The sequence below is a fragment of the Ascaphus truei genome, chromosome 2, assembly GCF_040206685.1.
Source record: "Ascaphus truei isolate aAscTru1 chromosome 2, aAscTru1.hap1, whole genome shotgun sequence".
Taxonomy (NCBI): domain Eukaryota; kingdom Metazoa; phylum Chordata; class Amphibia; order Anura; family Ascaphidae; genus Ascaphus; species Ascaphus truei.
The window spans coordinates 473132153-473146859 of NC_134484.1; the positions used below are offsets into that span (position 1 = coordinate 473132153).

At 48.2% G+C, this 14707-nt stretch overlaps 1 protein-coding gene across 1 annotated transcript in view; it reads right to left on the reverse strand.

Annotated features, from left to right (window-relative positions):
- Positions 1–14707, reverse strand: part of LOC142488326 (uncharacterized) — a 188686-nt gene that overhangs the window by 43860 nt on the left and 130119 nt on the right. The window contains 3 exon segments of the mRNA XM_075588696.1: positions 6050–6163; positions 6441–6543; positions 11083–11212. Coding sequence (XP_075444811.1) covers positions 6050–6163; positions 6441–6459 — 133 coding nt within the window. The 5' untranslated portion in view covers positions 6460–6543; positions 11083–11212.

Genomic DNA, 14707 nt, shown 5'->3' on the forward strand with positions numbered 1-14707 from the left:
AGGCTGAGACGAAACGCGTCAGAGTTCGCTCTGTAGCACATCTTTTTCAAGTGTATATGCACTAATAAATTACAACCCTTTTATTATATTCCTTTGCGTGTGGATCTCCTATCTTCCGATACCTGATGGCAGCAGTGCACCGCCTCCTTGTTCTATTTTTGGTTTCCTTCCTTTCCCGGGCTGGAGCACGCTCTTCACTTCCGGTTCAGAGGGCACCCGACGTCATCGCTGGATTCTGAACGCTGAAGGACTCGCATGGAAGACAGACCCGTCGTGTCAAGTATGTGAGTGATTGCGCTCCCTATTTCATCTCCCCCGCACCTCCGCAGTGAGGTTACCGTGTCCCCTTGTGGCTCCGGATGTATGAGGGCAGTGGCGGAGGGTGGTGACACTGTCAGCTGTTTAGGGTTCCTTCTCAGGGGACGCAGCTGGGTTGTGGCTCCACATCCTACCTACCACATCGTAGCCCCTATCCGTGGCACGCCACGATACAGGGTTCAAGCAGGGTGATTATATGTTTATTCATATTCATTTTTCAATGGGACTCTGAACGGAAGTTGCATTTATTATTACTACACAATATTTATCTTCTGGACAATTGATTCTAGTCTCTGCATACAATTTGTAGCATCAGTGTTCCTGGGAGTATTTCTAGGATGTCAGATGGAACAGCTGACAAGTATGGTCAACGACACTGGCACAAACTTTCTAAAAGTCTGGACGCCATGGTTGGCACAGACGGACATCCCGGGGGTAGATGCCACCACAATATTGCACTGATAGATCTAGCTGCATTCTCCTATGACAGGACACAGGCCACAATGACTGGTTAGTTGGACAGGTAAAGAAGGACAATTGTGATTAGGATAGGCCCTAGGTAGAGAACCCTATGAAAGAAGGAAGAAGGCGAACCATCACGGAGGAAGAGTCCGTATCCTGCCTCAGACTGCGGTGGTCTCCCCTTCCCCGCTCGGTCCTCCCATGTATTGTGTTAGTCCTGTAGGTCTGAAGTTTGTCTTGTCTATTCTGTTATATGTTGATTTAAGGGGTGTACAGAAGATTGACAATTAGTTGTAAGATAATGTATGTATTTCAAAAACCCAATAAAATCAGAGTTGGAAAAAAAAAAAAAGTTTCTCCACTAGAACAATATTCCGAAATGTTATCATGATAACGATATATATCGCAATAAATTTGTTCAAATAAAAAAAAGTCTGAAAATGTTCTAGTAAATCTAAATAAAATGTGTTCCAAAAAATACAATTTCCTTAGATTAGATTAAGAAACCATAATTACCAAACCATTTCCATGCCTACACTTCACCTTTTCGTACCTACGCTGCTCCCATCACCATCATCCCCTCACTCACCTACACTGCTCCCATCTCCCCAACATCCTCTTCATCCGATCACTCACCTACACTGCTCCCATCTGCCTAACATCCTCTTCCTCCCCTCACTCACCTACACTGCTCCCATCTCCCCAACATCCTATTCATCACATCACTCACCTAAACTCAGGGCCGCCGAGAGGGGGGGGGGGGACAGCCAGTACTGGTGTCCAGGGCCCGGTGGCCGGACAAAGCAGTTGCCGGCGGGCCCCGGCTCTCCCCACCTGCAGATCTCTTCCTCTATCTCTGTCCTACCGCAGGCCCTCTGATGTCATTAGCGTGCCGGGCCTTCTGACGTCGGCGCGCTGGAAGTGAGCTTAGCCCAGCTCTGGCGCATGGCACCATGCATGGGCGGGCAGACGCACGCTGAAGTCAGAGAGTCTGGCGTAGGACTGTAAAAGAGGAAGAGGCCTGCAGGTGGGGAGAGCCAGGGCCTGACGGCTTTTTAATGTGTATTGGGGGAGTGGGGTATTTTTTTGGGCTTTGGGGGAGTGTATTTTTTTTTTTAACTGTGTATTGGGGGATTGGGGGGCTTTTTACTGCTTATTGGGGGGGATGGAGTGAGAGTGGGGTAATTGACGGAAGGAGGGGGCGAGTGAGGAAAAGAGGCAGCAAGGCCGTGCTCAGGGTGCTGGCGTCACGATGGAGAATGCGCTCGCCCGCACATGCGTGCGGTCATCTCCCGCGTGATGTGTGAACATCCCTACTGCTGAGCTTCAGGAGATTAGGGAGGTGATGGGAGGCGTGGCAAAAGCGTCACAGAGCTGGTTCGCCCTCATTGGCTGAACCAGCTCACGTGACGCGACTCCAGCCTCTAATCTCAAAATCACTCGCATCCCCAAGCTGCAGCCGCGTCGACGCGCTACAGCGTCACCAGGTGCAGCAACTACAACGCTACCTTCCATAGACTACCTAAGAGTGAACCATGAACACGACCAAAGAGTGAGACAGAGAGGAGAGAAACACATGCGAAGCGGGAGGGGGGTGCGTGAGGAAGAGGGATTGAGATGGAGGGAAGAGAAATACATGGGAAGGGGGTGGAAAATAGAGGGGGCTTGTGAGGTGTGAAATTGGGGGTGCCGGGTCCGGACGTAACTCGAGTCCTGGGCCCCAGGAAATCTGTCTGCGGCCCTGTCTACACTGCTCCCATCTCCCCAACATCCCCTTCATCCCATTACTCACTTACACTGCTCCCATCTCTCCAATATCCTCTTCAACCCATCACTCACCTACACTGCTCTCATCACCCTAACATCCTCTTCCTCCTATCACTCACCTACACTGCTCCCATCTCCCTAACATCCCCCTCATCCCATCACTCATCTACACTGCGCTCATCTCCCTCACGTCCCCCTCAGCCCATCACTCACCTACACTTTTCCCATCACTCACCTACACTGCTCCCATCTCCCTAACATCCTCTTCCTCCCATCACTCACCTACACTGCTCCCATCTCTCTAATATCCTCTTCAACCCATCACTCATCTACACTTTTCCCATCACTCACCTACACTGCTCCCATCTCTAATATCCTCTTCAACCCATCACTCACCTACACTGCTCCCATCTCCCTAACATCCCACTCATCCAATCACTCACCTACACTGCTCCTATCTCCCTAACATCCTCTTCATCCCATCACTCACCTACACTGCTCCCAACTCCCTAACATCCTCTTCCTCCCATCACTCACCTACACTGCTCCCATCTCCCTAGCAACCCTCACATATACTCCCTCCATTTAAAGACATTTCACTCATGTTTAATATATTTTGTAACAGACTTTATGACAAATCAAGAATTGTTGAAAAATCTGGTTTAATAAATGTTTTACATTTTCACAAAGGGTGAGAGAGATGAAAGCAATGTAGGCGAGAACGGGTGAAGTGCAGGTATGGAATGGGACAGGTTAATGGGCCCAGGGAGAGAGGAAGGGGGTTAATAGTCCCAGTGGAGGGAGGGGGAGAGGGAAGAGAAGAAATGGTTATGGGTCCCAATGGGGCAGAGAGGAAGGGGTCATGGGTTCCAGGGAGAAGTGAGGAAGAGTCAAGTGCCCTGGGGGAGAGAGTAAAGAGTTAAGTGCCCAGGGAGTGGGGGGGAGAGTGAGAGGAAGGGATTAAGTGCCCATGGTGGGGGGGAGGTGAGGAAGGTGTTAAGGGTCCCATGGGGAAAGAGAGGAAGGGGGTTCAAGGTCCATTAGGGTGGGAAGATAGGAAGGGGTTATTTCCCCTAGGGGGGAGAGAGGAAGGTGTTAAGTGCCCTAGAGGGAGGGGGTGTGGAGGGGTTAACAAAAGGAAAGTGAGGACTTTCTACAGTACCTTTCACACCAGCCGCTGCTCTCACATGTTCTCTCTCCCCATGCTGCTCGAAACTCCAGCTCCCTCTGAGTCACCATTTAGAAGCAGGGGGGGACAGGGAGGACGCGGGGAGAGAGAGGCAGAGACAGCACAGCAGCAGCTTCAAAGCTGCTCTCACTGCACCAGCATCCCAAAATATCACGATAACAGGTAATCTCCCATATTGGAACACCAGGAAATTATGTTCTCGTGATATAACGGTATATCGCCCAACCCTACTGTACGACATAGTAGATGGTACAGCACCCCAAACCTCACCTGAATAAACTAGACACCCCCTACAACACAAGATGCCACTTTGTACTACAATTTAATAACACACGTCATTTAAAAACACTCCATGAACTAGATTGGCTATCCCTTGAGTCCAAATGCAAAATACATTTTTTCCTTTCTTGCCTTCAAATACTTTCTGGGCAAGCTACCCGGCTAACAAACACACAGATACCCAGCAAGCTCTCAGAAACCCCCCAAAATTACCACAATATATATATATATATATATATGTATACAAGTGTCAAAAGGAGTGCTACTGGACATGGCTAATTGTATAAAACAAGAAACAAAGAAGTCCAGAGCAACATCCAATGTGACAAAAATACACAGTGAAATACCTATATATCTCTTGAAAAAAGGGTCATTTAGTTAACCCTTTGGCCAAAGCGTATAAGCCTGCGAGCCACTTTCAAGGCATGACCATAATATCGCAGTTCCTAACACTAACACGCTACCCGACTATCTAAATACTCCTACCACACACAGCTCTTATCACCTGAGATCTGACTCCAAAAAACTATGCACGGTCCTACGGTTCAACAAGGAATACAGTCGCTCCTTTTTCTGTTACCGTGCATCGCACGTCTGGAACACCCTACCAGAGACTCTCAAAACTGCCTCCAGCACCAGCAATTTCAGACTTCAGCTGTCGCACATTGTAATCTTGGCCTTAAATGTTACATACGCCCATAATCATTATCTCCAACTGTCCACTAAATGTCTGTAAATTGAATGTATCATCTCTGTTCCATTAATGTAGCAATGTATTGTCACCATAACTCTCTGCCCAGGACATACTTGAAAACAAGGAGGTAACTCTCAATGTATTATTTCCTGGTCATTTTATTTCTAAATAAATTTCACATTTGACTCGTTCACATTCAAGATGTAGCTAAAATCTGTCGTTTTTTCCTCTGAAACATTGTAACGAAACACCCTTTCCTCTGTCCCTTCGCTGCTGCTAGAATCACTGTACTCGTTCCCAGGGCCGCGCTTATAGTGCCGTCGATGGCGACACGACGGGTGATGTCACCCGTCGCCAGCGGCGAAAGTTATATTTCGCCAGGCGGCGGCATCTCGAGTTTCTGGCGGTTTGATTGGTTCAAGGGCCGTCACATGACGCGACAGCCCTTGAAAAATGTAATTTTCCCGGCTTCCAGTTTTCGTGACGGCTCCGTCGCTCCATCGCATTGTCGCCGTCGCACTTACTATAAGTGCACGCGGTAGCGCGTTTGTTTTCGGGCGACGTCGCCGGCACTATAAGCATGGCCTAAACCTGTCTCACCATCTCTCCTGGTGAAATCCGTTTCCTGACTTCCTATCAAATCCCGTATTACTTGCAACATTCTCCCTGTCTCTTTTAAGGCTACTGTATATACTCTTCCGCACCTCTTTACATCCCAGACCTAATATCTCACTATACAGCTGCCCGACTCTGGCGTTCTGTTCAAAGACGTCTTCTGTATACCCTTTTTGTATCTGAAGTCCTCTCCTGCCTAAATCCAGTCTCACTCTCTGACCCACATGGCTGGAATGCCCATCCCCTCAATATCCAACTGGCATCCTTTCTCCACCTTTAAGACCTATCTTAAAACACACCTCTTTAACAAAGCATATGGGTATCACTTCTGGCTCATACTATACATCTCATATACACCGACCTTGACCAGTTACCAGAACACCGTCCAACGGACTCTAAATTCTTCCTACTACCACTTAGATTGTAAGCTCTTTAGGGCTGGGACTTTTTGTCCTGTTGCTACTTTTCTGTATGTAGAGCTTTTCCCCATTATGTGATATATTATTATGTCACATGTATTTCTGCTATGAAGCACTATATACCTGGATAGCGCAATATAAAGATATACTTACAACAATAATATTCTCAATATAACCTTAGAAAATACATGTATGTTTTCCTTTAGAACATGTAGCTTGTGATTTTATCCATGTTCATGTTGTAGACATTTCAGTTTATTTTTAAACAAATTGAATAAAGACATGTGAGGATGTAAGGGTACTTACCACCAACAGGAAATGAATCCATTTCTCTCTTTATTGGGGTCAGATGTTCCCCAGTGTCTGCCTCTTCCATCTCTGACTTAGTCTCTAACCTCTCCAGCACAACCACTGGAAAACCTGGCAATGAGAAAAGGAAAATCCATCATGTAACGCTGGAGGGAGGGCTCTTCTTCTGATATTGATATAAATAGAACACCTCTTGTAAAAAAATGTGTTACTCGCCCTTCTGGCACAAAATGACTAAAATAGCTGGACATATTATATCTTACCTGCTGGTGGTTCTATAAGAAAAAAAAACAGGATTAGTTTAGGTGTATGACTCGCATAACGTCAAAATAACCAGATATTTCCTCCTTGCAGATTTCAAAGCCACCAAAATATCTCCCGTACTCACGTAACAAGCGTGGATCCATGCTGGTAGGGGGCAGTGCTCCTCTGGGAGTGTGGAGATACTGTAGGAGGTTCCTTGATTTATATTTTTGGGATGCCAAGTGTGCCTGTATAAACGAGAAACAGAAGAAAGGTCATGTGTATGATCTGTTTTTATTGAACAAATATACAGAACTTAGTATAACCTTTCAAACAGCAGAAGACAGCATACTACATATGGGCCTGTAAGAGGACATATGTAGAGGTATGCAATGGAGACTTTAAGAGGAAATTAAATAAGGCTTTTATTGCGCCTGTTTCTTTAACACAAGAAAATCATCCAAACGTATGCACATAAGGGGTCAAACAAAGCTTCTGTTCCACTCGGGAGTATTTCTAGTGAAACCTATGCAGTCCACAACTCCCTTTAGATTAGCATGTCTCCCAGCCCCAAACATGTATCTTGATATGTGCAGATATACAAAAAGTCTTAGAAAGGAAAGTCTTATCTGTCTCTTGTAGGGGAAGGCTTCCTTGTTCTCCAGGTTTAGAAGTACTTCCCCCTGTGTCTTGCTGGCAGCTGCAGTCTCTTCTGGCAGGCTCAAGATGTCTGTCTCCTTGTTCAGCTCAGGTGTGCTAAGGAGTCTCACTTCCTGTCTCATAGGCAAGCTTTTTCCAACACCTCTAATCAGCCAGATGCTGATCAATTAACCAGCACACTGCTGGATTTGAGGCAAGTTTTCTGAACAGGGTAAGTCCCCTGTTACATACCTCCCCTGTTTGTGGGAAGCTCGGGCTTGCCACGGCCAAAGCCCATCCTTCCACTCTCATTCTAGATATCTCTGTGACTTGAATGAGAGTGGATGGAGGAGAACCATCAGTCCTGCTGGGATTGGAGCCCTTCCTCCAGTTTAGTAGTGTCTCTTCCAGACGGTGCTTGAGATCAGCAGTCCTCAGTCACTCAAGGAGAACTTTTTCCAAGTACAGTCTTGCTACTGACCACGTGGTCTTGAGCTTTCCCCTGTGCCGGGCACTTCTCTTTTTGTAGGCAGACTGTATGGCGACAGTCGCAGAGCGCCTATGCAAATCGCTCTCTCTCGCCATCCTTCCCATGTGTTCCACTTTAGCACCAAATGCCCAAGAACAGCCACTTGAGCCCTCAGTTCTTGAAGCTGTCTTCCTGCACTTTTCCCATTCAATGTAGTCGCCAGTTTCTTCTTTGGGATTGAGTTGCTATTCCAACTCCATTTCCAGAAAATGTTCTATCTTTTCAGCTTCCTCTGCTAAGGATTCTTCTGACTTTGATTCTGCACTCCTACCTCTGTTTGTTGCCTGTTGGGCGATTGCAGGTTTGGCTAGTGCTTTCTTAGGTGGCTCTAACTTTGTAATCTTGTTTTGAAGGTGAGGGGTGTCCCCAGCTCTCACTGTACCCTTGTCCTCACGGGCCTTAGTTACTGTGGGATACCGATGCTTGGACAGAGCCAATACCTTTTCCCGTATTGGAGGCATCTGTAAGTTACTGGGCTGCAGAGTCTCACTCTGTTTCTTGAGTGTTTCCTGCCATTCTCCTTTCAGGGTCTCTATTTCTTCCCTGTGCTTTCTCTGAGCTTGCTTCCACCTATCATTCATTATTTTGTGGAGAACAGTGAACTTCTTCGCTTGGGCCGCAGATACTCGTCCCAGTTTCTGGACCTTTTTGCTCTCCCTCTTGTACCGAGTCACCTGGCCTCTAAGCTTAGCTTCTAGCGATGCTTTGGTGATGGTCAGGGTAGCCTTCTGTTTATCCTGCTGTTTTGCGAGGATGCACTAGGTAATCAGACGTTCCTGCAGCACTTGTATTTCTTTAGCAGCCTGCAGATTTTCTTCCTGCAGAGTTCGCTGCTTCTCCTCGACATTCTGGAGGTGTGTACGCAGACCTTGCAGTTGGTTCTGCAGTCAGTGCTCTGCTTCAAATTTTTCATCTTCCAACCGTTACTTTATTTTTTCAAGCTCGTGCAGCTTTTCATTCTTTCCATTGACGTGGTCTGTCAACTCCGAATTTTCTTTTTTTAATCTTAAATTGTCTCCTTTTCAGTCTCTGCACTATTCAGGGCCTCCTTGCAGTCCACCTTCCATTTTTGCACATCTGCTTGGAGGCGGGCTGTCTCCTGGCGTGAGACTTCCATCTCCAGGTTTAGGTTCTGAAGCTCCTTCTGAGAGACTTTGAGATCTAAGTTAAGATGGAGGATAGTTTTCTTTGAAATGTCCAGCTCCTCAGTGAGACTGTGAAGTTCCTTTCTGGAGACTTCCAGTTCTGTGCGGCAGCTGTTGATCTCATGACGTGAGGCATCCAGTGCTCTGCAGAGTGTATGAACCTCCTTCTGTGATACGTCCACCTCTGTCCGGACACTGTTGACCTCCTGTTGTGAGGCATTCAGCTCTACGCGAAGAGTGTGAACCTCTTGCTGAAAGACTGTAATCTCCTTCAGTGCCTCCTCATACTTCCGCTTCAGCTTAGCCATCATTTTATCAGATTGGCTCTGCTTTTCATCCATGGCGGTAATAGTAGCATTTGCAGTATCTAGCTCAGTGTTGAGATCGTCCAATCCTGTCCTGGCCAAAGAGTACATTGTGAGAACATCTTTCTGTAGCTTCACGTTATTTTCCCGGAGCCAATCACAGTCACGCCTGACAACCTTCGGGGCATCCTCAGGGCTGGTCAAGGGATCGTCACTCACCGGTTCCGGCTCCGCTTCCCTGGGATGGTTGGTTGAGGGTTTCTCACTATTACCACCGGACAGATACTTCTTTGGGGTACACGACTTCTGCCTTGGGCCCTCTGGATATTCGGTCATCCGCGGGACGACTTCTCCATTTTCTCTAGGTTGCAGGGCATTTCGGACCCCCTTTTCCTCCGCAAGATCTGCAGATGTGTCTGTTCCTTACACGGTAAGTGAAGAACCGCTTTTCTTTTTCTTTTTTCGCCTTTTTGTTTTGGATGACACCGTCCCCTGAGGGATACTGGAGCCTCCATCTTCATTTGAAATTTTGGCAGCGTCACTGGATCCACCATGCTTTTCTTGCAACTTTAATAGCTGATGGAAATATTCGGTGATCCGCTGCTCCCGCTCTTTCTCCTGCCTATCATATTTGTCATCATAGGGAGCGGACTTTTCGGTTCTTACCGAGTTCAGGCACCCCCACCATTCTTGGGGTGTGACTCGGTTTGGGTTTCCAGTAAGAGATGTCTTCCTCCTCATCGGACTGGAAGGGCCACTCTTCCGTGGGGTAGGGTTCATTACTGGAACGCTGCATTTGGGGCTATCAGGTATATTTTTCTTCCTGACCTCAGGAGGCGCTATTGCAGCTGTTGCCGCTGTATTTGCTAGAACCCCAAATGGTGGTAGTCCTACAGGTGGGCATATATTGCTTGTAGAGGTCGTAGCTCTCACAGGCATCTCTGTAGACTTTTTCTTCCCTTGGCTAAGTTTTACAATAATAGCATTACTGTGCATGCATTCACTCTCATCGTCACAGGTGTCTTGCTGGCAGCTGCAGTCTCTTCTGGCAGGCTCAAGATGTCTGTCTCCTTGTTCAGCTCAGGTGTGCTAAGGAGTCTCACTTCCTGTCTCAGAGGCAGGCTTTTTCTAACACCTCTAATAAGCCAGGTGCTAGTCAATTAACCAGCACACTGCTGGATTAGAGGCAAGTTTTCTGAACAGGGTAAGTCCCCTGTTACATGGCCTTTATCTTCAATAAACCTGGTGCTGTTTTCTCCAGTCCAGAGACTTTAAAAACAACCTCTATACTCTCTCATTTGCAGCAGTTCTGCTCCATACTGACACTGCCTATCTTATTTACAGGCATACCCCGCATTAACGTACGCAATGGGACCGGAGCATGTATGTAAAGGGAAAATGTACTTAAAGTGAAGCATACTTTTTTCCACTTATCGATGCATGTGATGTACTGCAATCATCATATATGTGCATAACTGAGGTAAATAACGCATTTGTAACAGGCTCTATAGTCTCCCCGCTTGCGCACAGCTTGGGTACAGGTAGGGAGCAGGTATTGCTTTTCAGGACGTGCTGACAGGCGCATGCGCGAGCTGCTGCTCGCCTATTGGGCGATATGTCCTTACTCGCGAGTGTACTTAAAGTGAGTGTCCTTAAACTGGGGTATGCCTGTATTTGATACGGTGAGGAGTGGGTAATGCAGAGTAATTAGAGCAGTAAAAAGCAGTAACGTCCCCTCACCTGACCACACATTAAAAAGAGTGGTTTTATCACTCCCACCCTAATTTGCTCATTATTTTCTTCCCTTTTGGGAAACTAACTAAACACTCTGGCCCTTTCTAACTGGGCCACCAGCTAAGCTGGTTACCAACCCAAAACATATGCTTCAATACAACAGTCCAACAAAAAATATAACAGCCCCTACTAAAGCCGCTCTAATTGCGACTGTAGGGGCTCAGGCGCATCAGCACGCTTCCGCAAGCACGCATGGACGAGGCCTTAGGCTTAACTATAGTGGTTTTATTAATCCACAAATATCGCTAAAGAATGGGTACACTGTCCCTTTAAGGCAAAAGAAACAATAAAATGAAATCCATATCCAGTGCAATACAATAAAAAATAAAAAGGAAGAAAGGAAGGAAGGAAGGAAGGGGGAAGTAAAGCACTTACTCAGACAGAGACGCAGGTAGAACTGGGTGGAGTTGCAGGGGAACGCTGGTTCTTCTTAGTGTCCTCTCTCTCCGTCAGCCACGCTGCTTGTCGCAGGCCGCGTGGAGAAGGCTTGACTGATTTCCAGAGCCTGATATAATAATGCGGACATGAAAACAGGATGCTGGGGTGAATGTGGCGGGGGAAGGGATCAGAATATCGGAGCGCTCACTGTGAGGTGAGTCACCCAACAAACCACCAACCCCGATGTCCCGCAAGCCCCACTAAACCTGTGTCACACAGAGACCAGGAGCCTGGGCACTACGCGAGTACTCACTATGAAGATGCCGTCAGAAGTGGAGCAGCCGTGGATCCGTTCCGTTGAGCAAGAGTGTTCCAGACAAGGTATGTAGAAGGGTAAAAAATGCGGAAGAGGCGGTGCACGGCTATCTAGATAGTAATGGAGTTACAAACGCAATTGAATGAAAAAAGCAGAGTTTAAAAAACGAGAATGGATGTACACATCTAATCACAACTCTGACAAAGTTCCCACTAGGAACAAAACGCGTTAAAGAGTCAGGGCTCTTCTGCATTTATCCAAAAAATAGCAGACATCTTGCATAAATTCCACGCATACCTACAGTATATAATAATCCAAACATTACACATACATATATACACACACACACATATATACACACACACACACACACATATATATACACACACACACATATACATACTGCACCGACACACTTTATTCGAGCAAATACCCGGTATGTACCTGGCAGATACCTGGAATGCGCCACTCCTCACCTCTGACAAGCCCCGTTGCATTTGCCTTCCCAGCCTGGGTTCATGCCTGGCTGATGGGCGGCTGATCTGTTAAATGATAATGATTAGGATTTAATAGGCTGCAATGCTTCGCGTGTCTACCAGATGGCATAAATTCATGAATTGTAATGCAGTATATATATATATACTGTGCAGTATTGCAGCCAGCGGGAATAAAATGCTTCAATCCCTGCTTGGAAAATAACTCAATGCACTCGGGCAGAAAACAGTCACAAACCTCAATACACCCGGGTATACCCGAATTCGTGGGACTAGCCAAGCTCGAATAAAGTGTGTCGCCAGTGTACACACATACATATATATACACACACATACACACACACACACACACACACACACACACACACACACACACACACAGTGGGTGGGGGGAGGGAGTAACTATGCCTGCTCAGGTCCCCCCATGTGCTGCAGAAAACGGGCGGGTAACAGACAGGAGGAGGAGGGCTTGTCTGTGTGCAGGGAAAGCCCCGCAGCAAGGCCCCGCCCCCTCTGCAGGCAGACACAGCATAGAATTAGAAGCAGCCTCAGCACGGAGCTTCTGGCCGCCGTGCACAGCTCTGCCCGCCCCCAGGTTTCCCCGCTCGCAGCCCGCGCCCCCCCTACATAATCTTGCGCCCCCCGAAGGGGGCGCGCCCCCCAGTTTGCGCACCGCTGGGTTGGAGTATCCCTATGTTCCGGAGCCCCTGATGGATGAAATTGAGGACAATAGGGAATTGTGGCTCCAAGAAACTATAGAGCTGTACTTAACCAATAGGGGGAGCGACATAGTAGGTAAAAAAGCGGAGGAAAGAATAGACACCCTGATGCGAGTGTGGAGCATAGGGAGAAATGTTCACAAACATAGGGTGACCTATGTGCCAGAGAGGGGATCGCCTAGGCATTATTATGTTACGGTCCTGGATATGGGTAACCGGGAAGTGAGGAAACCTGACCCAGACCACTATTATTAAGGGGGTACTGAGACATTACGCGGGTTCGTGGCTGCTGGTCGGGGCGGGCTTGGCGGATGACTGTATTCATATGTACTGTATTATGAGGAAATTTGTGTGATGTTAATTATGTTTTCCGTTACAGTGTTTCCTGGAAAGAGGTATACAAATTTAGGTCCCAGCGTGGTCGATGGGATTCACCAGGGGGAGAATGTAGCGGTCATGTAAAATGCCTACAGTCATCTCTCCTGTTGGCAGTAAGGCCTGGTAAGTGTGGGCATGCCAGCAGTAATTATGGAGGTTTCCCCTCACACCCTGGTGGGGTGCTCTGTGTATGGCTGGGACTGGTCACATGCTCTGACTCCATGGTTAGTGATGTCAGAGATGTGTCAGCCTCAGAAGCTTACATAAGGCACAGCACTGTGTTGCAAAGTTAGTTCTGAGTTCTGTGAGTGTTGCTGAACAGCTCTTGTCAGAGCTGAGGAAGGAGTTAAAGTTCTATCAGAGTGTCAGTTATGTTATAGTAACTCCATGGGAGGCTGTGTCCAGGGACCTGGCACAGGACAGTGATTCCTGCGGGAATAGTGAATCCCTGATCTGGGTGACATACCTAACTAAAGGGAGCACTGGCGAGATGAGCGGCTGAAGATACTCCTTGTGGAGGGCAGTTGCCCTGCCGTGTCAATAAAGATGAGTTCAGCCAGAAACCCTCTCGTGTATCTATCTGGAATGAGTGTACAGAGAGGAGCACCACGGAGGAGTTCCTCGCCAGGATCATCCCCTTGCGGACGCAGGGACCCTGGTGAGGTGGAGGCGCTGCACTGGAACTAGGTGAGACTCAGCACACTACCTCAGCTGCCTGTCTGACGGGTCCTCCCCACACACCATCATGCGGGAGACTCAGGAGTCCTGTAGCCAGCAGGTGCACCATATGACATATCCACACTGTAATGGGGTCCGGTTAGACCACAGGGGCCAATGTGAGATTGGGTGGGTCAGGCCGGGCCAGAAACACCGTTACATTTGGAGGCGCTGCTGAGATCAGATCCGTCAACAGGACAGGCTTTTAGCTAGGTCACTGGGAAACAGGGAGAGTGTCTGCTGCCACTTTGTGCTGCGTAGGGACGGACCTAGGGGTGGTCAGGGGGCTGACGGGATATTGTCAGTTCGCAGGGACAACCTAGGGGCCTGAAGGGAGTGAGGGGTCTGGAGCGGGCTATAGCTGACCGAGTCACCTTGAGGCAGTGCTAGTTGGTAGGATGCCAGAAGGGACAGCCTGTTAACTTGGTCAGGAGTCCTGGAGAGGGTCTGCGCTAGGCTGACCAAGACAGGTAGACGCCCTAAGTACTGCATGGCAGAGCCAGCCAGAGTACCTAGCCATTCCAGACACTCACCGTAGGGAGCACAGACTGGGAGGAAGGAGTCACAGCAGACACTGAGAGAGTGAGCCTAGCCTGAGGTAGTGCAACACTGAGTCACACCTAGATAAGGTACACATGTGGTGGTGCATCTGAGCTAATCTTTATTGTACCGGTGTGGTGGCTGCCCCGCAGAGTGGAGCCTCATGTACGACAACTGTTATGAGAGAGTGGAGGATCCGCGTGGCGCGGAGAACGTAAAATGGCGGACAGAGGCTGATGGGGAGGGCACCCGTGGCGTGCAACCCACTGAAGAGCAGACTGTCGCCGAGTTGTCATTGACCAGGCTGCTCTGGAGCGGAGCGAAGGCTATGGCTGCCCCGTTTTTATCCTGTATGGGACAGCGAGGGGCCACCCTTGAAGAGTGTGAAGAAATTGTTATAATTGGGGGAGAACCCCGTGAGGAGAGCGAACGAATGGACTTTTTGGGCTCAAAAACCA